Raw genomic sequence first — 23902 nt, 5'->3', positions numbered from 1 at the left:
GGGAGCAGAATGTATATCATTATTCATCTAAGCATGCAGACGAGATGACAGTGCAATAAACTATTGTGTCAAAAATAACAAAGTGACGTGAAAATTGTAAAATGCATAGTTTACTTCTACTTAGAGTCATAGATTATGATTACTTTATGCACAACCATTTTAAATCGGTTTTGCACAAATTATAAGTCACATACTACACAGATAATGGGACATTATTTGTTAGCACTGGTGATTGACACCTGTTTTATTAATCCAACATACTTGGACTACACATTGAGTGCATACACCTTGGGAAATTACATTTATATTCTGATTAAACCCTTTCATATCCAGTATAATATGTTTCTTTAGCTGCTGGAGTGCATGTCAATCAGTACGGTACATGCAATTATGCAGAATTTGTCTAAACTTAACACACTCTCGAAAACCCATTCACAATTTAAAGCGTAATTACAAGGGACGTTAATTTATTTATATTAATGCTTTCTACTATGTTCCAGCGGACACTTTTTGCACAGGCACGTTTCTCCTTTAACCTTTTTTCAAAGCAAGAGTAGAGCTCGGTGATAACATCGTTAAGTTGGCTTCAGCCTGCCTGATTTTGTTTGCAGTCAGAAAGTCCAAAGACAAGTGCTCCATTATAGCTGTGGTCTCTGAATAACAGGCCATGCTCTTCGGGTCACTGTTCTCGTCTCAGACACTTGCCTTGAAAAAGCACAAGGGTGACGGGTAGCTGAGTGAGACACTTGCAGACTGGAATATGGAACAAAGTAAGAATCTTATTGTTTCGGGTAATTACTCGCGATTGTGATTGGATTTTCAAGAGACTGCTTGGTTTCATTCAGTTCTCCATAATGGCGCTTGAGTATTGTGTGCAGTAATGCATACACTAATCACATATAGCTCCCACTGTGTATGCGTATTCACAGTCAGTCTCATCTTATTGCATTATTTGGGGATTCTTTTCTGTACAGATTTTTCATAAATACACGCATTTTTTCAGGTGTCAATTTTGACATCCAATTTGGCAAATGGACTGATACAAAGGCTTCACAGTCTTAGCATTCATTCTTCCATTTTATTCTGAGTGTTGACACATCACGATTTCTGCCATCTTGCCATGTCAGATGCAAATTTGAATTCTGATTTCACATTGATGTGATGTAAGGTTTATCTTATACTTTGAAGCTAAAATATTCCATCTTCCTTTTGTCTGGTTTGTGTATTTGTTTTCCCAAATTACATCTTGAGATAAACTTCAACTTCAAGTACATTAACAATTTTTATATCCGTGCACGATTGGCTGAAGTCCATTGTATCAAAAGTATCTTAAGTGTAAATGTGTGAAAAGAATGGAAATGTATTTTGAGATAAAGTTAGTGCCCAAAAAAGAAGGAACACTTTTCTCTCTATTCTCTTTGTTTCATCTGCAAATTTGGATGTGATGAGGAAGGGTCGCCAATGGAGGAACAGTGATGTAGATTTGGTAGTCTGTTTGAGATCACAATACAAAATCTTATTTAAATGTTATCTGTGCTGTGCTATTTGTGCAAAGTATTAAACTCGTCACTGTGTCTAAGCCACAGCCCATCCGTAGATGGAGCCTAAGTGTTAGTACTAGATAATGGGAAGGACATTTGTCAGTACCTGGCATAATTTGATTGATAAAAATGCTTCTAAAATACATGATATGTTATCTTAACCCTAGGGAAAATTATGCTGCATTAGTATATAATGGTACTTTCAGAGTGAACTAATAGACTGTTTTGCAGAGAAGGGGCACTCACCAAGGGCTGCATTTCAAATGTTAACCTCTCAACGACTAAGATACTACAATAGTTGCACTCTGACAGAAATATGCTTTTCTTTTATATCTATTGCAGACTCCGTCTGTTCAGAGTTTTAGGCACATTTTAAGGCACTGTGTGACAGTCAATAAGGGTAGTTTCACACGTCTTCGATTACAGGCTTTGATACAAGTGTCTGCTGATTTCAGTACTGGAAAAACTTTTCAGACCTTGAATAAATGTTAAGGAATGTGGAGCACGTAGAGTAAACTTCTTCGGCAATGTCCATGAAAATGTAAATATTACATTTCACCATTTTTTTTTATTGAAACATTTCCAGTTCACCATTTTAATGAAAGGTGCCTCAATGCGCATTACACTTATCAACTGGATTTTTATTTTTTAATTAATATATTTTTTAAAGGATTATGAGCATGCCTTTCCAATTGAAGTTAAAGTGAAGTGAAGTGAGAATTCATATTTGGCAATGCTTCAACACCTAACGTTTCAGCTTACACAGCACATCTCACCTCTCTGCATAGTCATGAGTGATTAATTGCTTTCTGTATTGTTTGGAAAGGTGAATGGGATTGGTGAAAGAGTTTGAACATGGTAAGGAAATAAAAAAATGCATAAACCTTGTCCATATTTGAACACTCAATCATGTAGCTGAACAACCACCACAGACTTCCAGGGGATACTCCCAGTTATTGTGTGCTCTCCAATCTCCAGAGAATATGTGAACCGATTACCTTATTCATCATGTCATGTGTATTCTCCGATCCCACATTCCAGAAGCTGTGTAGTGGAGTCTTTAGGGGGCCTTGGCAAAACATGTTTCCCACCTCACAGAGAATTTTGAAGTACCCGGCACACAATCACCTAATTGCAGGATCTGCAAGGTGTAACAATTATTTGGCTAACCTCTGAAGGAACACCCCGCTCACATCTAATGGAATGTGAGAGACATTAAAACACACTTGCAGTTTCAGCAGTGTCGTCCTGTGTTTCATGACTCATGGTTCACTGAAATTTGTGTCACTCAGAGATCCAGGAAATCTCACGGGAGTGGCAACATTGGAATGCTTTTTGTTATGAAGCCTAGGGATGTTTGTATGTGCTTCTATTTAAAATTCTTTGGTCCTCAATATTTATTGTTGCTTTGTAGTGTTTATTCTACTTCCTTACATTATGTATTGCTCCTTAGTGTCCTTATGCCTACTTGTATAGTGATGGGCTTTTGTGGACTTCCGTTTTGGTAAGTGTGTCTACTTTTGTGGATGGTGCCAGCCCGGCTAGACAATCTATTCTAGCCCTCCAATTCAAGGAGGGGAAATAATTGGTTGACTTATCATTCTAAACTCCCTCGCGGACACTGGCGGGAAAGGGAAAATGTTTACTCCTGTATCCCATAAATTGGGCCGAATGGGGTGGCAGTAGAAAGAGGGGCGGAGTTGTAAGGAGCTTGTTCTGCCGGTGAACTTCTACATTCCTTTCCTTAAAAGTCTGCCTTAGAGGAATCAGCAACAATGACAACTGTGATAGTGAGTCTGTTCTGGCTTCCTTAAATGGTCACAAACAGGATGCGTTTTTCAATATCTTCTGGGGTTTAGAAACCTGTTGCAGAGAAACATGTCTTCACTGTGTATTTCATGATATAAGAGCAGTTAGACACCTGGTGGTTATTGCACTTGCTGGCGATATCTCTGTGCAGTTTAGTGAAAGGTGTGATGCATCATAAAGTAGAATAGAGGATTCATTTGTCTGCTGCAAAGGTCATCCCAGTCAAAATGAATATTTTATGTAGATAGCTCAGTGAGTTACTGCTTTCGTTACTGAGACATGCATGCTCCTTGCAGTTCACAAGTTGCAATCCTTGTGATATAGCTTAATGAGATATCAATTGACATTAAGGAGCTTCATGCAAATTGTGATACATGACTACAGAATGTTAATATTTTTCCAATCTTTTATTAACCTTCTGCAGCACACATAGAAGAAAAAGACTCCATGGATTGTTTTAATGCAGACCTCCCGAATGGCTGTCAAGTTCCCGTGCTTTCCCTCCGGGAATAGAATCAAGAAAGATTCAAACTCTGCAATACGCGGACGACACCATCCTGCTCGATCAAACCCAGGTGGGCCTTCAAAGACTGTTTAATTCCCTCGCCCAGTACTGCAACACGAACACACTTGAAATAAATGTCTCCAAAACTAAAGCAATGACAATATCCACATGAAAAACCAAAAAGAACACGTGGTTTATTGAAGGGAAGTAATTGGAAACTATCACTGCCTACAAGTACTTGGGCGTGTGGATCGACCACAAAGGGAGACCCACCGTGCACATAACCGAAATGCAGGCTGTTGCACGAAGCCTAGAAGGGGCTTTCATAAGAACAAAAAGTACTTTGCACTCCCAGGATTTAGTACCATTAACAAAACTGATTAATGCAAAACTACTCCCCACAATCTCCTTTGGAGCAATAATCTTCAAGGATAAAATGAACATTTGGCTGGACAGAGCGCAATCGTCTTGCTATCGCAGGGTCTTTCGACTCCCTAATTCAACTGCTCATGCCCAAATTAGAAAATAATTCTTGCTATCCTCTCAGCGATGGATTATGAGTGCACGTTTCATCAGCTACTGCTTAAAAACTAAACAAGCCAGCACTCATACCTTAAAGAGCTGTCGATGGACAGTCTTCAGCAACCCAAAAACATTGTGTAACAATTATTTGATGTCAGCCTAGAATCCCTCGAGGCAAAAGACATATGGCTTTCTTCGCTGCCCACTGAGGCGAAAACAAAACTCTTAACCAGGCAAGCAAAAATTCTTTCAAATGATTTTGATGAGCAGCGGGTAAATCAGCTTTTCCATGGCTCCTGGGCCTCCAAATTATACACCTCGAAAATCCTTCCATCATACCTTGCATACACTGTGAAAGTCCACATAAAACTTCAATTGATGAGATTCCGCTTTGGTTTAATACCACTGATGGCATACAAGTTCAGCCAAGGCTACAGGAAAGAAGCATCTCCACAATGCCGCTTTTGCAAACAGGATGAAGAAAACCTTATCCATATCCTGTGCATCTGCAGAGAACTCCGAGCCCAAAGAAATTTTTGGTTGCGCCCACTCTGGCTCCTACTAAATATCAGGACTTGCCATGAAGCATTAGATGCATGTATGAGGGGAGACTCACCGCAGCTGGCAGCGCTCTTTGTTAAGTTTATTACCGAAATTAATTCCCTGAAACTCCCTTCTGTCAAAGCTTGAATTCCTTTTTCCCCATGTGACATTTCTGCGCTCTTTTTAATTTAACTAGCAACTTCTCTGTTTTTTAATTGACTTTTATATTGTTTTTCTTTTTTTTAATTCTCTAAACTTTTAATTTTTAAAGGTTATTCTTTGACTGTACACTGTGCAACGATTTTAATTAATTGTGCAAATAAAATTTACTGGTTAGTGCAGGAAGGTGTCCCTTCTTGCACAAAAACAATCCTGCCGATAACACAGACACCCTTACACCAGGGTGTAAGCCTGCCCGCGTTTGCACTAGGCACTAAATTATGCCCTGGCTCAGGCAGAAAAGACAGGAATGCACTGTATCTTGCAAATATGGTGAATTCCTGCCCTTTTCCATCTGCATAGGGCAACAGTTAAAATAACTTGTGGTGCTGTCCCACACCAATTCATTGTAAATGAGGCCCATAATGCGAGATGATCATATGACTAGTGTCTCTTCTCTCACCTATACCAGTACATATTTAAAGCAAAACCCAACCGTGGGAGCTTTCACTGCCTTCCTGCCACACTGAATAATATGTGCATCAATGCTGTACAGGCATTTAAGTGGGAGTTACACCAAGGGAAGTGTAGTTTTTGCATCACGTACCCTCATGGCTCACAATGGGAAAACAGAAAGGTGGATTGAAGAAATTGTTGCCACGCCTCTTCTTAGTGTGCAATACATATGTAAATGCAAACGGTGAGTGGTCGGTAGAAGATGAATGGGGGAAGGGGTGGAACAGTCAAATCACACAATTTACATATGCGACAATAAAAATTATTGAGGATAAGTAATGAGAGCATATATTACGGACCAGTGCACTTAAATATTGGTTCGCCGAGTCCCAAGATTTGAAATAATGGTTTGCTGCAACTCCCCTTGGCCATCAGCAATCAATTTACAGATCAAACAAAGAAAGTGCATAAGCTAAAAAGACTACAGAGTTACCAGTTGCCAGTGTGGCACATTTCACAAGTAATACACTTTGAAAATCGTCACAGCAGAATCATGATTCGAAATCGGTGCACATGCAGAACAAATTCTGCGACAACAAACCGACTGTTAATCAAATCCTAATTGATTCAATGCCAGTCCAGGGACTGTGACCATGGGTTACAAAACAAATCTTACAGTAGAAAATGATGCCCCTACTACTGGTTTCTATGACGACAGACCTAGGTTCTATTTTATAACCACATAAACAATGAGCATGTATAGGAATGACCACCGCAGTCACATTTCCACCCTCTATCGGGACTGGGCTTGAACCATGCAGAACAATTGTGCTGAGGTGTTGAGACATGCAAGCTCTACCAGGGCGTTACATCATGACGTCTGAGCTCTGCCATGACCACGCACCAGATGCCATAGGGAACACTTCCTGCTCAAAAACAGTCTATGGAGGTTTTTTCCTACTTCAACTTCCTACTCCATTTTGCAGCACACATAGAAAGAGGAAAAAAATCTGAGAAATTGTTTCGTCTCCCCTGGGGAGGCGTAGGCTTTTGACACATTCCCAAGTTTACTAGTCCTTGAAAAACTGGAAATGCTTCAAAATCCATGGGTGTTGCATGGGAACACCCACCGCAATGCCCATGGAACTCCTCCTTGACTAACAGTAAGGAAACACTGCGACTTGCACTGCTCTGACTTATTCCATATCTACCAGGCCATGAAAAGTCACGCAAAGTGGCTTTGTGTGACATCGTAGGTATGGGTCAGCACTCTGCACCACTGGTGCCTCAAACAAAGTGACACACCAGCTGTGAAACTGACTTGTAAATAAGCTTCTGAGTCTGTGTTAATGTATAACATCCCATCCCTTTGGCACTGCACAAGAAGTGGTGGTACTAAAAACAAAAATGTATGGGCTCAGGGGTGTCGAACTATGACAGCAGTCATTGCAGATTTTCGAGACACCCACGTGGGTGAACGCACTCAAATGAATTTAAAGGTGAATCATTTGAAAATATGGCACTAAGCTGCCTCCTTTGAATAAGCGCTAGCCTCCCAGAGTAGACATGTTTAACAAAAAAACAAAAAGGTTGCTGCTTTGCAGTGGCTTATACTTCACTTAATACCTTTGAATCTCCCTAACACACGAACAAACAAAACAGAACCCCAAACAGAAACCTAGCAAACAGAGATACACAGACAACACACAGAAGCACACACTGAGACATGCACTGAGAACACACGTTCATAGAAGCACTTACTCACAGAGACACAGATAGGAACACACACATACAAAACACAGTAACAGACTAACAAGTAACACCACTGAGACAGACCCTCAGGCGTGCACAGGAGCAGAAACAATAGCAAAATGACACAGAATAGGGAATAACAATAGCGTGGACACAGGTTTACTGAGCACACATCTGCATGTAATCCCTCATTCTGCAGCACTTGACGCCTTCCGGGTAAATAACAATGTGGGGTTGTGGGTGTGTGGTGGGGAGGGTCTCTGGTGCAGCTCAGGCTTTTCTTGAGGGGGTAGGGCTCATCCAAAATTTCTGCGTGCCGTAGTAGGTTCGACAGGGGTTAAACAGCATAAGCGATATTACCATTGTTTTTTCTGCCCATTAAAATCGGTTCTGATTTTCACTGTTGCCACTCAATACAGGTGTGCAAACAGTAGTGTAGAAAAGATGCCGTGAGCCTTTGCGGAAGCAGGGTAAAGTCCCCTTCCACTGCTGTAGAGGTGGAAAAATACAGCGACAACAGCTCATATTAGTGTTTCAGAATCAGGCAGCGTGCTTCAAGGCGCACTGGCACTTTATGTGGCACAGCAGCTAGCCTCCAAAAGCATTCTGGTACTTGTAGTGCTTAATGTTCTCAGCCAAACAAGACAGCCCAGCCGCCCACTCCCACTGCCCGAATACCGATCACCACATACCTCAGCTTTACTCAACCTAAAGGCATATAAGTGGGTCTAAAGGGGGGGTGATGGTGCCTGGACTCAGGTGAACAGAACATGTGCTACATCGCCTTTAGTCACCGGGTTGCGCCTTAACAACAGCGTTGTCATATGATGCACTAATAGCACTCTGAAGTATGTTCCTTTTAGCTTTTGCAGCATCCCGGGTGTTTTGCTACATTAGGAACAGCACAGATGGGGGCAGTCTCGCTGTATAGACACTTTAAACATGCCTATTTCACAGTGGAATACTCTGCTAAATCAGTGTACATTGATTTAAGGCTGAAAATGAATGATTATTAGTACAATAAAGTGGCGCAATATTGCTGCTAAATTTCTGTTTTTGTGCCGCTAAATGTGGAAATCTATGGCACAATATCCTGGGGGGTCTGTATAGGGATAGGCTTTTGTGGTCTTCCATTTTGGTAAGTGCATCTACGTTTGTGGATGGTTCCAGCCCGGCAAGACAATCCATTCTAGCCCTCCAAAGAGAGGAAATAATTGATTAACTTATCATTCTGAACTACTCTGCGGACAGTGCTGGGGATGGAAAATCTTTACTCCTGTATCCCATAAATTGGGCCTAATGGGGTGGCAGTAGAAAGAGGGGAGGAGTTGTAAGTAGCTTGTTCTGACAGTCCACTTCTTCATTTCTTTCCTTAAAAGTCTGCCTCAATGGAATCAGAAACAATGACAAATGTGATAGTGAGTCTGTTCTGGCTTCTTTAAATGGTCACAAACAGGATGCGTTTTTCAATATAGTTCAAGTTCAAGTATCTACCGGGTTTAGTAAACTGATGCAGAGAAACATGTCTTCACTGTGTATTTCATGATATAAGAGCAGTTAGACACCTGGTGGTTATTGCACTTGCTGGAGATATCTCTGTGCAGTTTAGTGAAAGGTCTGATGCATCATAAAGATGAATAGAGGATTCGTGTGTCTGCTGCAAAGGTCATCCCAGTCAAAATTAATATTTTATGCACATAGCTCAGTGGGTTGCTGCTTTCTTTGCTGAGACATGCATGCTGCTTGCAGTTCACAAGTTGCAATCCTTGCGATATAGCTTAATGAGCTATTATTGACATTAAGGAGCTTTATTCAAACTGTGATACATGACTAGAGAATATTAAAGTTGACCAATCTTTTATTACCCTTCTGCAGCACACATAGAAGAAAAAGACTCCATGGATTGTTTTAGAGCAGGAAGGTGTCCCATCTTGCACAAAAACAATCCTGCTGATCTGCAAGTGGGAGTTATATCAAGGAAAGTGTAGCTTTTGCAAGCATGTACCCTCATGGCTCACAATGGGAAAACAGAAAGGTGGATTGAAGAAATTGTTGCCACGCCTCTTCTCAGTGTGCAATACATATGTAAATGCAAAGTGTGATTGGTCGATAGAAGTTGGATGGGAGAAGGGGTGGAACAGTAAAATCACACCATTACATATGCAACAATAAAAATTATTGAGGATAAGTAATGAGAGCATATATTACGGACCAGAGCAAATAAATATTGGTTTGCCGAGTCCCAAGATTTGAAATAACGGTTTGCTGCAACTCCCCTTGGCCATCAGCAATAAATTTACAGATCAAAAAAAGAAAGTGCACATGCTAAAATGACTACAGAGTGTCCCGTTGCATGTGTGGCACATTTCACAAGTAATCCACTTTGAAAATCGTCACTGCAGAATCATGATTCGAAATCGGTGCACATGCAGAACACATTCTGCGACAACAAACCCACTGTTAATCAAATCCTAATTGATTCAATGCCAGTCCAGGGACTGTGACCATGGGTTACAAAACAAATCTTACAGTATAAAATGAAGCCTCTACTACTGGTTTCTATGACGACAGACCTAGGTTCTGTTTTATAACTACATATACAATGAGCATGTATAGGAATGACCACCGCAGTCACAAATTCACCCCCTATCGGGACTTGACTTGCACCATGCAGAACAATTGTGCCGAGGTGTTGAGACATGCAAGCTCTACCAGGGCGGTACATCATGAAGTCTGAGCTCTGCCATGACCACGCACCAGATGCCATAGGGACCCATTCCTGCGCAAAAACAATCTATGGAGGTTTTTTCCTACTTCACCTTCCTACTGCATTTTGCAGCACACATAGAAAGAGGAAAAAAATCTGAGAAATAAAGTTATTTCTACTTGTTTCACCTCCCCTGGGGAGGAGTAGGCTTTTGACACATTCCCAAGTTTACTAGTCCTTGAAATACTGGAAATGCTTCAAAATCCATGGGTGTTGCATGGGAACACCCACCGCAATGCCCATGGAACGCCTCCTTGACTAATATTAAGGAAACACTGCGACTTGCACTGCTCTGACTTATTCCATATCTACCAGGCCATGAAAAGTCTCGCAAAGTGGCTTTGCGTGACTTGGTGGATATGGGTCAGCACTCTGCACCACTGGTGCCTAAAACAAAGTGACACACCAGCTGTGAAACTGACTTGTAAATAAGCTTCTGAGTCTGTGTTAATGTGTAACATCCCATCCCTTTGGCACTGCACAAGAAGTGGTGGTACTACAAACAAAAATGTATGGGCTCAGGGGTGTCGAACTCTGACAGCAGTCATTGCAGATTTTTGAGACACCTATGCCGGTGAACGCACTAAGTTGAATTTAAAGGTGAATCATTTGAAAATCTAGCACTAAGCTGCCTCCTTTGAATAAGCGCTAGCCTCTCGTAGCAGACATGTTTAACAAAAAAACAAAAAGCTTGCTGCTTTGTAGTGGCTTATACTTCACTTAATACCTTTGAATCTCCCTAACACACAAACAAACAAAACAGAACCCCAAACAGAAACGTAGCAAACAGACATACACAGACAACACACAGAAGCACTCACTGAGACATGCAACGGCTTCAGACACACGTTCATAGAAGTACTTGCACACAGAGATACAGATAGGAACACACACACACAAAACATAGTAACAGACTAATACGTAACACCACTGAGACGCACCCTCAGGCGTGCACAGGAGCAGAAACAACAGCAAAATGGCACAGAATGGGGAATAACAATATCGTGGACACAGGTTTACTGAGCACACATCTACATGTAATCTCTCATTCTGCAGGGTTTGACGCCTTCCGTGTAAATAGAAATGTGGGGTTGTGGGTGTGTGGTGAGGAGGGTCTCTGGTGCAGCTCAGGCTTTTTTTGAGGGGGGGCTGGCGGGGGTAATCCAAAATCCCTGTGTGCCGTAGGAGATTCAACAGGGGTTAAACTGCATAAGCGATATTACCGGTTGTTTTTTCTGGCCATTAAAATCGGTTCCGATTTTCACTGTTGCCACTCAATACAGGTGTGCAAACAGTAGTGCGAAAAGATGCCGTGAGCCTTTGCGGAAGCAGGGGAAAGGGCCCCTTTCACTGCTGTAGAGGTGGAAAAATACAGCGACAACAGCTCATATTAGTGTTTTAGAATCAGGCAGCATGTTTCAAGGCGCACTGGCACTTTATGTGGCACAGCGGCTAGCCTCCAAAAGCATTCTGGTACTTGTAGTGCTTAATGTTCTCAGCCAAACAAGACAGCCCAGCCGCCCACTCCCACTGCCCGAATACCGGTCACCACATACCTCAGCTTTACTCAACCTAAAGGCATAATGGTGGGTCTCAAGGGGGGTGATGGTGCCTGGACTCAGGTAAACAGGACATGTGCTACATCGCCTTTAGTCACCGGGTTGCACCTTAACAACAGCGTTGTCATATGATGCACTAATAGCACTCTGAAGTATGTTCCTTTTACCTTTTGCAGCACCCCGGGTGTTTTGCTGCATTAGGAACAGCACAGATGGGGGCAGTCTCGCTGTGTAGACACTTTAAACATGCCTATTTCACAGTGGAATACTCTGCTAAATCAGTGTACATTGATTTAAGGCTGAAAATGAATGATTATTAGTACAATAAAGTGGTGCAATATTGCTGCTAAATTTCTTTTTTTGTGCCGCTAAATTTCCATTTTTGTGCCACTAAATGTGGAAATCTATGGCGCAATATCCTGGAGGGTCTGTATAGGGATAGGCTTTTGTGGTCTTCCATTTTGGTAAGTGCATCTACGTTTGTGGATGGTTCTAGCCCCGGCAAGACAATCCATTCTAGCCCTCCAAGGAGAGGAAATAATTGATTAACTTATCATTCTGAACTACTCTGCGGACAGTGCTGGGGATGAAAAATCTTTACTCCTGAATCCCATAAATTGGGTCTAATGGCAGTAGCGGTTGGCAGTAGGTGTTTCTGTAGGGCGGTGACGTGGGCAGGGGGAGGGGCAGGTTGGGGGTAGTAATGTATGGATTACGGAGTTTTACAGGTAAGTAAACATTTAAATAAATAAAACGAATTTTGTTGCGCGCACTGCATCACCAAATGTGATGCAATGCGCGCAACGAAATTCGTTTTATTTTTTAAATGTTTACTTACCTGTAAAATTCCGTAATCCATACATTACTTCCCCCCACCCTGCCCCTCCCCCTGCCCACGTCACCGCCCTACAGAAACACCTACTGCAGACCGCTACTGCCTAATGGGGTGGCAGTAGAAAGAGGGGAGGAGTTGTAAGGAGCTTGTTCTGACAGTCCACTACTACATTCCATTCCTTAAAAGTCTGCCTCAAAGGAATCAGAAACAATGACAAATGTGATAGTGAGTCTGTTCTGGCTTCCTTAAATGGTCACAAACAGGATGTGTTTTTCAATATCTTCAGGGGCTTAGAAACCTGTTGCAGAGAAAAATGTCTTCACTGTGTATTTCATGATATAAGAGCAGTTAGACACCTGGTGGTTATTGCACTTGCTGGAGATATCTCTGTGCAGTTTAAAGAAAGGTTTGATGCATCATAAAGTAGAATAGAGGATTCGTGTGTCTGCTGCAAAGGTCATCCCAGTCAAAATGAATATTTTATGTAGATAGCTCAGTGGGTTACTGCTTTCTTTGCTGAGACATGCATGCTGCTTGCAGTTCACAAGTTGCAATCCTTGTGATATAGCTTAATGAGCTATTATTGACATTAAGGAGCTTTATTCAAACTGTGATACATGACTAGAGAATATTAAAGTTGTTCCAATCTTTTATTACCCTTCTGCAGCACACATAGAAGAAAAAGACTCCATGGATTGTTTTAGTGCAGGGATGTGTCCCTTCTTGCACAAAAACAACCCTGCTGATCTGCAAGTGGGAGTTATACCAAGGAAAGTGTAGCTTTTGCAAGCAAGTACCCTCATGGCTCACAATGGGAAAACAGAAAGGTGGATTGAAGAAATTGTTGCCACGCCTCTTCTCAGTGTGCAATACATATGTAAATGCAAAGGGTGAGTGGTCGATAGAAGATGGATGGGAGAAGGGGTGGAACAGTAAAATCACACCATTACATATGCAACAATAAAAATTATTGAGGATAAGTAATGAGAGCATATATTACGGACCAGAGCAAATAAATATTGGTTCGCCGAGTCCCAAGATTTGAAATAACGGTTTGCTGCAACTCCCTTTAGCCATCAGCAATCAATTTACAGATAAAAAAAGAAAGTGCAGATGCTAAAATGACTACAGAGTGTCCAGTTGCATGTGTGGCACATTTCACAAGTAATCCACTTTGAAAATTGTCACAGCAGAATCATGAATCGAAATCGGTGCACATGCAGAACACATTCTGCGACAACAAACCGACTGTTAATCAAATCCTAATTGATTCAATGCCAGTCCAGGGACTGTGACCATGGGTTACAAAACAAATCTTACAGTAGAAAATGAAGCCTCTATTACTGGTTTCTATGACGACAGACCTAGGTTCTGTTTTATAACTACATAACCAATGAACATGTATAAGAATGACCACAAATGGTCACAAATCCACCCCCTATCGGGACTTGACTTGCACCATGCAGAACAATTGTGCTGAGGTGTTGAGACATGCAAGCTCTACCAGGGCGGTACATCATGAAGTCTGAGCTCTGCCATGACCACGCACCAGATGCCATAGGGAACACTTCCTGCACAAAAACAATCTATGGAGGTGTTTTCCCACTTCAACTTCCTACTGCATTTTGCAGCACACATAGAAAGAGGAAAAAATTCTGAGAAATAAAGTTTTTTCGACTTGTTTCACCTCCCCTGGGGAGGCGTAGGCTTTTGACACATTCCATGGGTGTTGCATAGGAACACCCACCGCAATGCCCATGGAACTCCTCCTTGACTAACAGTAAGGAAACACTGCGACTTGCACTGCTCTGACTTATTCCATATCTACCAGGCCATGAAAAGTCACGCAAAGCGGCTTTGCGTGACTTCGTAGATATGGGTCAGCACTCTGCACCACTGGTGCCTCAAACAAAGTGACACACCAGCTGTGAAACTGACTTGTAAATAAGCTTCTGAGTCTGTGTTAATGTGTAACATCCCATCCCTTTGGCACTGCACTAGAAGTGGTGGTACTAAAAACAAAAATGTATGGGCTCAGGGGTGTCAAACTCTGACAGCAGTCATTGCAGATTTCGAGACACCCACGCGGGTGAACGCACTCAAATGAATTTAAAGGTGAATCATTTGAAAATCTGGCACAGCTGCCTCCTTTGAATTAGCGCTAGCCTCCCGTAGTCGACATGTTTAACAAAAAAACTAAAATCTTGCTGCTGTGTAGTGGCTAATACTTCACTTAATACCTTTGAATCTCCCTAACACACGAACAACCAAAACAGAACCCCAAACAGAAACCTAGCAATACAGAGATAGATACACACACACACACACAGAAGCACACACTGAGACATGCAGCGGCTTCAGACACACCTTCATAGAAGCACTCACAGACACAGAAACAGATAGGAACACACACATACGAAACACATTAGCAGACAAACCGGTAACACCACTGAGACGCACACTCAGTCGTGCATAGGAGCAGAAACAACAGCAAGCACACGTACACCCATAAATGACACCGAAATACATGCACATCAGAGGAATCACACTGCCCGGACCCCTGCGAGGCCTCATTTGCCACTGTACTCCAAGCTCTGTATTCAAGATATCGTCTGCTGGTTCCACTTAAAAAAGCCTCCATCTTTCAGAAAGAATAATAAAAATGGCCCAAGGTAAAGAATACCGAAACCCCCAATTAACAGCGTGCAGGGCACCCGGATTTCTGCTTGTCACGTCATGTAATATTGAATCCTGGCTGAACACTTGTGGGAGCGCCTGGCGGGCCCTAAACGAGTTACGGCCCTGTCTGTACACTTGTTAAGTAGTGGCTGAGCGCCAGGTGCCTGCATCGTCCTGTGGGCTCGGCTGTTGTGCTTGTGGGCAGAGAAAGGAGGGGGGAACCACCGAACCCGCTGCTGGAGACTGTGCCCATCTACACTGCGTAGCCACACCGTACAGTTGCATATAAACGCTTCCGCATGGGCCTGCGCAGTTAGTCAATGCGCATTTACTAATTGCCCGGCGGGCAGGCCTTTGAACGGAAGCCGCTGGTGGGAACATTTCCACGCGCGCAATTAACACACGAACATGTGTACAAACAGACCAGGGCAGGAGATAGGTGAAAAATCAATGCAACCTTGCGAGGAGACGACACACTGCAGTACCATCGGCGCTCAGCGTCTGCACACAAGCACTGAACCAATCAAGCGCACGAGGAAACCTAAGCAACAGCTTAAAAACGGCAGCGAGGCCATTTAAAGGAAGTTGGTGCCACACACTCAGATACAAGGGCACGCTTGTGCACTGTAAAACACGCACTGCGACTGTTAAAATGTGGTCACCCTGCCAAGACAAACATCATACGTGAGCAATCGCGCGCAGAACCTAGAAGCAGAGGGTGATGGGAGGGCAGCATATTATCACACCTCCTGCCATCAGTATTCAGTAAGCCACTCGAGTAATCCTGTCATTTTAGATACTTCACTGGACACCATTTTGTCTTCTCCGGCGCCCCACGCTTTGTGATTGGCTAATGGCGATGCATATATTTTTGAGAAGGGCAACCAAATGGGAGGTCGGTTTCATTAGAGCCATTTTTTCGGGAGTGCTGGAAAGATTAAACACGTTTCATTACTGTCATTTAAATCGCCAGGAGAAGATTTTTATTTCCCGTATTCCTCCTTCACCAAACATTTACATACATCAGCTCTGTCACAGCCACCGAGGCCACACGTAGAAATTCAAACATAGAAACCAGGTATTTTAAAAGTGATTTTTCCTTTATCAACAAACCATGATTTGAAACATCTGCTTTGTGAACCGAACTACATTTTAATAGCAAGTTTTTTTTGGATAGTGTCAAATAAATATATTTCAAAATAAATGGTCATTTGAACACAGTTTACATATAATGTGCACTTTCTTATCCTTTGTTTAGTATACAGACCCACAACCAGTCAATGTTACCCAGTTTCCTCACCCCCCAGTAGCAGGGCATCCTATCGCCTGGGTATCCGGTTAGCCGTGTGTGTGCCTGACTGCACTTTTCAGAAGCATCAGCAATGGAGACTGCATGAAAAGAACGGAAAACTGAACCTGATGGTGTCCTAAGATGTAAAGCTCCTTTGTATCAGGGACATTGCGGGAGTGTGAGGAGCTGGCACGAGCTGATGAGAACAAAAAAAAAAGCTTATTAAAAAGATGGGCTACTGTGCAGAGCGCGTCGCACGCCTTTTCACTTCCATAAAGTGAGTGACAGTGGGGGGGCCGTGCCGCCAATGGCTAATGTCTATGGGGTAGAATACATTTTGTGACCTTTGCGTACCCCCACCGAGGCCATTCATCAAAGACAGGGTAAGAAATGCACAATACACAAACGAGTAGATCTTCACGGAAGAGTCGAGTACCGTATATTAAGTAGGGCATTGCATATATGGGCTGACCTCACAATGCTAAGTATAAAAAAGTAGAGAAAGGAACTACAAATGAGTTTCCAAAATGCCTTAAAGTTCTGGATACATAAATAGTTTTATATATTAAGAAAACTACCTTCCTGCTCACTGTTCCTCTGATGAATGAGCCCTCTGCAACAGGTCCACTTTTATCTTGTCTTCTGTTTTTTTTTCTTATCGGTTTATTTCGAGAGAGGGGGCTCCTACTTGGAATCTTGGAACTGTGTCCCAAAAAATGGAATAGCCTGGGTAAAGTCAAATGAGCAGCATGACATGCGTGCAATGTCTTCGCTGACTGTGCCGTGGTGCCAAAGTGAATACAAAACTGAAAATGGAAACGAAAAAGGAAACAGACGAGCACAACTGCTAGGGGCAACGTGTGTCTTAACCTTATAGCTTGTCTTCCCTGAACCGCGTGTCAGTGCAGATAATAATTTTTGCCATTTGCACGGTTGTCAGTGTGAATTAAAGTGCTGCAACGCGTACATCTAAAAAAATAACACACCTGTTTGGTGCATTGGTAGTGCTCCCATTTCACTAGTAATGGAGAAATTTGCAAGCGAACCTCAAACAAGCCAAACACAAGTTTGCATTTTTAGATAGTGACAGCTTAGTTCCTTCACGTTGGCGAAATGGAATTAATAGTCTGATGACTAATACAAAAAATCATGTTTTCGACATCTGGGTCGCCAATGTAATAACCGTATAGGCTCTATCTCTGCCAGGTGCAGTGTTTCTCTAACATTGCACAGTGTAGACATTTCTACAGATCCTCACTTATGCCGGTGTGGGGGTTGGGGGGGGGGGTTGCAAAAGAATCAGTGTAAGTGCAATTAAAAATGACTGGAGCGATCAGGTGCTGGCCAGTCCAACAGAATTGGTGTAGCTAATAAAAAGAAGCACGTTCTTTTGCAGCTAATGAAAAGAAGCACCTTATTTTGCTGGAATCTACAGTTCCCTCTTGCCCCCTTACCTGGCCCCCTCACCAAACACCCCAAAAAAACATACCCCTACGAAAGAGCAATGCAACTTTATGGTACCCTGGCCGGATTACTTGTCCTGGATTGTCTTTCTGATTTTGGTCATTATTACTGATAATTTATAGTGAATGTAAAAGAACAATTATCACTTCAGCTTTGGAAATAAAGCCCCTTAAATGTAGTGCAACACCTCTGAGCAAAACCACGGACTAAAAGAGGGAAATGGGGGACCTACACGCATATAAAAATAGGTGCTACAATAAAATATGTTATCTCTCATCAATAAGTTATTTTTGACTAACCGGTTATGGGTCACACATGTCTGCACCCTGTGATGTGACCCAGTTTAGAGCGCACCACAGTTTCCATTTCAGAGGTCCAAAGCACATAAGAAATCGTCCCTCCAGAAAAAAGAGGGAGCCCCCCGAGGTGAAAAGCAGGGGTGGGGTGCTGAGCTCTGCAAGACAGAAGGCTTGAGGGGAGTGCTGGCCTTTGACCTCCTCTTTGACCTGTTGCACCGGCCTTGGACCGCCAGTCGAGGGACCGGCCATGTCCTGCAGAAGCAGGCCTCACCACCGTGATCCTCCGGCCTGCACTCCACAACCTCTCCTCAAAAAGAGAGAACATCGCACCCCCTTCCAGTATCTTCCGCAGAAAGCTGTAATTCATGTGCCAAGGCACTTCGTCAACCTAACGTTTCAAATAACAAAACAAAAAATAAAACCATAAAAAAATCAGCAAGGATTTTCATTTTTCTGTGGTTTTCTGTTTTTTTTTTAATATAAATTATTTCAAGTGTTTTTCAGAACTGGCTAAATGTCGTATGTTTTTCGAGCACCTCCAAGTAGTCCGGCTCCACGTTGAGCTTAGCCTTGAGTTCCAGGTACTCGCTGCGGCTGGGCTCCACATAGACCGGGCCAGGTCCGCTGTAAAGCACCGTCTCCCGGATCCGCTCCGGGTGCAGGAACGGGCGCTTCACCTCGTAGCTGGGCGTGTAGGTGAAGGGCGCCGGACTGATGAACTTGTAGTCCGTGCTGTTGCCCGGGGGCGGCGGCTTGTCTGGCTCCAGGATGCCCCGGTAGAAGCGCTCGGCGTCCGCCTGGGGGCGCTCCTCGCGCGGCTCGATGGTGCTGACGCTGTAGCCGGTGCTGCGGGCGGCGCTGCTGCCGCCCTCACGCTCCTCTTCCAGGTGGTTGCTGTAGCCGCCCTTGAGTTCGTGCAGGTCCTTGTAGTCCTCGGTGGTGGGGCCCTCCCGGGAGCGGTAGATGGGGTTCTTGCACATGTGGCCCAGGGGGTGCGGGATGTACTCGTAGACGTGCCCGGCGGGGGTCTTGACCTTGGGCAGCGGCCTGTTGCTGTACACGCTGTACTGCATGTTGAAGGAGCTGACGTCCGAGTTGTTGGCGCTGGCCGGCTCGCCCTGGCTCTTCTTGCGCCGCTTCATGACCAGCACGAAGAGGCCGGCCGCCACGAAGACGGACATGATGAACACCAGCAGCAGGCTGAGGATCAGCACGGACAGGGGCACCGAGCTGGCGCCGGGGTTGATGGTGAAGGACGACACCAGCGTGGTGGTGCGCTCCGAGGCCTGCTCGGCAGCTGAGGGGGTCGGGGTGGCTGCGGGCGCCTTGGGGAGCGGGCAGAGCAGCTCGGCGCCCACTGCCCGCATGTCTTGCCCGCTGTATTTATTTGGCGTCTTGCACAGGACGTCCTCCACCAGCACGCCCGCGTTCAGCTGCTCCAGCCACAGCTTCATGCCCACGGCGTCGCAGGTGCAGTCCCACGGGTTTTCGTGCAGGTCGATCTGCACCAGCGCCCGCAGCTGGTCCAGCACCCCGCTGACGGGCAGCGAGGAGAAGTGGTTGCTCCGCAGGCTGAGCCGGGACAGGTTCACCTCGGAGAAGATCTTGCTGGGTAAAGTCCTCAGGAGGTTGTTGTTGAGGAACAGCAGCTGCAGGCTGGCCAGGGAGTCGAAGGTGCGGGGTTCGATCACCCTGATGACGTTGGACTGCAGGAAGAGGTACTGCAGGTTCTGCAGGCCGTAGAAGAGCTCCGGGCTCAGCCTCTCGATCAGGTTCCCGTTCAGGTAGAGCCGGCGCAGGTTGGTGAGGTCGGCGAAGGCCCTCTCCTGGATGTAGGAGATGCGGTTGTTGCCCAGGTGCAGCAGGTCCAGCCCGGTGGCCTCGTCGAAGTCGGCCCTGCGCACGCTGGTGATGTAGTTCTCGGTCAGGTACATTTTCTTGGGGTTGTAGGGTTTGGGCTGCAGGTCCCCGATGCTGTCCAGCTTGCGCTCCTGGCAGTTCACGTTGAGGCCCAGGTCGGAGATCTGCAGGTTGCACGTGCAGGCCGTGGGGCAGTCCACTGGCACCGGGGATTTGGTCTGGTAGGCGATGCTCGGGCCGTAGATGCTGAAGCCCGGGTCTTTGGAGGGGAGCCGGCTGGTGGGCCGCACCCGGGGCTTGTTGGGTTGGCGGGTGCCCTTGGGGGACCTCGGAGGGGACCGGTTGGCCGCCGATGAAGAGGTCACCGCGGAGTTGACGGAGGCCGGGGTGGTGTGGAAATATCCCGTGGTGCTCCGCGGGGCCTGGGGCTTCATCTCGTAGTCCCTGATCAGGCTCTGCGGGCAGAGCTCCTGCTTGGGCACCTCGTCCAGGTCCCTCCCGTGGAGCCGGAAGGGGGTCTCGCACACCACGTCCCCCACCAGGGCCGAGTAGGAGATGCTGTCCAGCCAGTCCTTGAGGGCGATCAGCTCGCACGAGCAGTTCCAGGGGTTCTCCACCAGCTGCAGCTCCACCACCTTGTCCATGTGCTGCAGGAGGCCCGGGTAGGGCAGCAGCTTCAGCCGGTTGCCCCGCAGGTCCAGGTGGGTGAGGGGCACGAAGCGGAAGAGGTTGTGGGGCAGGCTGGACAGCAGGTTGTCGTTGAGGATGAGCACCTGCAGCGAGTGCAGGCGGCTGAAGGCGTTGGCGTCGATGGAGCTGACGTAGTTGTAGTCCACCTGCAGGTACTCCAGGCTCTCCAGGCCCTGGAAGGTGTCGTCCCTCAGCAGCTCGAGCTTGTTGTTGTTCAGGTGCAGCCGGCGCAGGCCCTGCAGCCCGTTGAAGGCCCCGGCCTCGATCTCCTGGATGTCGTTGTTGCCCAGGTGCAGGATGCTGGCCCCGCTGTAGTTGAGGAACTCGTTGGGGTAGAGGCGGCTGAGCAGGTTGCCCGAGAGGAGGAGGTGGTAGAGGGGGTGCCGCGGCGGGCTGACCTCCGAGAGCCCGATGATGCCTCGGTTCTCACAGCTCACGGTGAGCACGCCGTCCTTCTCCTCGCACGGGCAGGCGTTGTCGCAAACCTCCCCATAGTACTCCAGGCTCTCGGCCCACGAGATGACCAGCGACGTGAGGGCTATCGCGATAGTCTGCAGCATCCACACCTGCATCTTTCTGTTTAGGTCCTGGTCGAAAGTCACCGAGGAGCAGCAGACGTGCATTTTATCTCCTGCGGAGAGAAGAGAGCAGAATGTCACCAGCAGCAACGACAACAAAGCCTCATCGCGATTGTCGCGATATTCATCTGCATACACATGACCTCTCTGCACAGTATCTACAGTAATTTGCACAACACGTTTATATAGTTTCTAACATGGGTGCCTGTTTGAATTAATGCATGGGTATTTAGTCACCCGGTGCTGTCTAAAATCTAGGACAATGGGCGCCGGACCGGCTCGAAGCTTCTTCCCCGCGCTAAGATTTTCATACTCATCAATAAATATACATAAAATGGCTGTCAGGCTGCTATCTCCGTTCTAATTTAAGAGGAAGGGAGAGCACCATATTTTCCCAGGATTTCCCACCTTAACTGCCGCGCTGAGAACCAACCCATCCCTCATTTCAGCACCTCTCTCGAGAACAGCGGTCTCCAGGTGAACAGGAGGAGGGGCGCTTGCGCATTATTTGGCTGATGGTGGACTTTAATACGTTTTTCGTGGTAGTTAAAAATGACAGGACGAAGGCTCGCCTCCCACTCACTCCCTCGTCGCCTCATCACCAGATGATTTCAAACCCTAGAAATGTCACGCGCTGCAACAAGCACAGTTCCTTCTGTAACAACATTAAAACCAGTTCGATTTTTATGAACGACTGGGACTGAAACCTACAAGGGGTTAGGTGTCATGTGCATATATTTCCTTGAAGCGTACGAGTAGTGTGTACCTGTGATCTACATTTGTGCCACAATCGCCCTGCTGCTTCGAGCCCAGCATCTTTTTAGCTCATTTGCGTCTATTTATTTCGCTCCCCGCCTACATACTTTTTACCGAGAATCACACAGACTGCAAAGCACCCCCGTCTGCCTTGGTTTCGGCTCCGGTCATATACTCACCCTCGAGATGTCAAGCTGTGGGCACCCCGTGCCCAGTCCCAGAAACACGTCTCTTCGAGCAGCGGCACGTACGGCCCACACCAACCCCCTCCATGCCTCTGTGTGCATGGAAGTGGCGCCTAAAACTCGGCTCCGAAAAGGCTTCCACTCCGAGCTGCTGAGCTCCCTGCTATGATCAGCGATGGCCGTCAGAGCGCTTCATCCTGCCCGGGGACGTGAAATCCCCCCAAACCAGCCCAGCAGGAGCGACTTACGTCAGTGATCTCAGACTCAAAATCCACCTCTCCGCCAGGCGAGCCCGTCTTCCCCTCATCCTCCCTCAGAGCGTCCCTGCTTCTTTAGGGGCTTCCAAAATGAAGCGCCACGAGGCTGTGAGTGAGCCTGATGCAGCGGTGCGTCTGTTCCAGAGCACAAAGCCGCTCTCAGTCTGTGCGGTTCGAGCAGGTGGGCATTCTCGGCTGCCACAGTTCCGATTGGCCTTGATCTTCATGCCAGAAGTCCGGTGCGTGCAGGAAAGCAGAGCTCGGCATGCGTCTGTTGGAAGGCGAGAATCCACTCTAACTAGCCACTGGCCAGAAGCTGTGCCGTCAGCAGTGCAGCCCGGCGGCTCCAGGCGGGGTGGGACGCCTCTCCTTGAGGCTGCGTGCCGAGAGAGGGGGCTGCACCCCGCCACATTCCTGCCACGCAGTGTGGCTAAACGTCACCCAGTAAAGTCAACCGTGCCGCAGCCCTCCTCCGTGCGCGCCGAGCCATCCATCCGGCGGAGGTTACCTCTCCCAAAAGGCAGGACTCCTCCTCAACTTCCGGACCCCAGCCAACTTCGACCCTCGTGCTCAGGAATGGCGTGGGCGTCTGGCTGGGTCTTGAGACCCAGGAGACGGAGACCCAAAAAAACAAGGATGAGAAAGGGAGCCTCGAGGGGGGTGGGCGCGCTAAGCCTGCGCTGGCGAGCACGCCCGGGGTTATATCCTTTGCAGAGGAGGCATTGCTAGCTCAGGTCACATCCGCCTTCCTCCTCAAGAGTTGGAAGCTGTCTTTACCGCACTGCATCGGGCGCCCAGCAGCCTCCTCTCAATCCCACCCCGCACAATGACTTCACGTAGAGCCAAACAGCAACAATGAGCAGCACTCCGCCCCCTCCCCTCCAAGCAGGCGCCGCTCCTTCCCACCGCCTCCCAGTGCTACTTACTGTGTGTGGGGGCTCCGGGGCCCGGGGGTGGCCGGCGCCCCTCCGCCCTGCATGCTGTCCTCGGGGCCGGGGGCGCACGGCCGTGGGGAGCCGGGTGGCGCAGCTCCGGGAGGGCCGCTCGCACCGCCGGGCAGCAGCGGCAGGCGCGCACACACATAGGCACACGGAGCTCCCGCGGCTCCCAGGGACCCCCAGCCAGCAGGGAGACGGGCAGGCAGAGATGGAGGGCGGAAGGCAGAGCTGGCTGCAGCCTGAGAGAGCGAGAGAGAGAGAGAAGCACAGAGATGCAGAGGAGGGAGGGGGAGCGCAGCCAGCAGACACTGCCTCTTTCACTGACAACGTGACGGGCAGGGCTGATTCTCCAGGCTGTCTGTGCACACGCTTGCCATGCACAATGTGCAGCACACAAGTGAAGGCGCCGGAGTGACTTTCATGGGATGCCCTCACTGGAAGACAGAACGACCTGGAG

General features: G+C 46.7%; 1 protein-coding gene across 2 annotated transcripts; it reads right to left on the bottom strand.

Annotated features, from left to right (window-relative positions):
- Positions 1-16101: 16101 nt before the first annotated feature.
- Positions 16102-23633, bottom strand: SLITRK5 (SLIT and NTRK like family member 5). 2 transcript variants are annotated; one of them, XM_078657500.1, is made up of 2 exons: positions 23434-23633; positions 16102-21362 (listed from the first exon to the last, which is right to left on the bottom strand). In XM_078657500.1, the coding sequence occupies exons 1-2, from the start codon at positions 23588-23590 to the stop codon at positions 18682-18684; spliced, it is 2838 nt and encodes a 945-aa protein (XP_078513626.1). In that variant the 5' UTR covers positions 23591-23633; the 3' UTR covers positions 16102-18681. The 2 variants fall into 2 exon arrangements, with proteins under 2 accessions (XP_078513626.1, XP_078513628.1); XM_078657502.1 differs by lacking the exon at positions 23434-23633 and adding an exon at positions 22245-23279.
- Positions 23634-23902: the final 269 nt, after the last annotated feature.

This window comes from Lissotriton helveticus, chromosome 8 (assembly GCF_964261635.1).
Source record: "Lissotriton helveticus chromosome 8, aLisHel1.1, whole genome shotgun sequence".
NCBI classification, from domain to species: domain Eukaryota; kingdom Metazoa; phylum Chordata; class Amphibia; order Caudata; family Salamandridae; genus Lissotriton; species Lissotriton helveticus.
Note: the sequence above shows the minus strand (reverse complement) of the source record. Positions and strands in the feature narration are given on the sequence as shown.

Bases quoted from the DNA above. Each gene is read 5' to 3' on its own strand.
- SLITRK5 (XM_078657500.1), bottom strand. From the start codon at position 23,590: ATGTGTGTGCGCGCCTGCCGCTGCTGCCCGGCGGTGCGAGCGGCCCTC. The intron at 21,363-23,433 runs GTAAGTAGCACT...TTCTCTCCGCAG, and splicing joins CCCCGGAGCCCCCACACACA to GAGATAAAATGCACGTCTGC.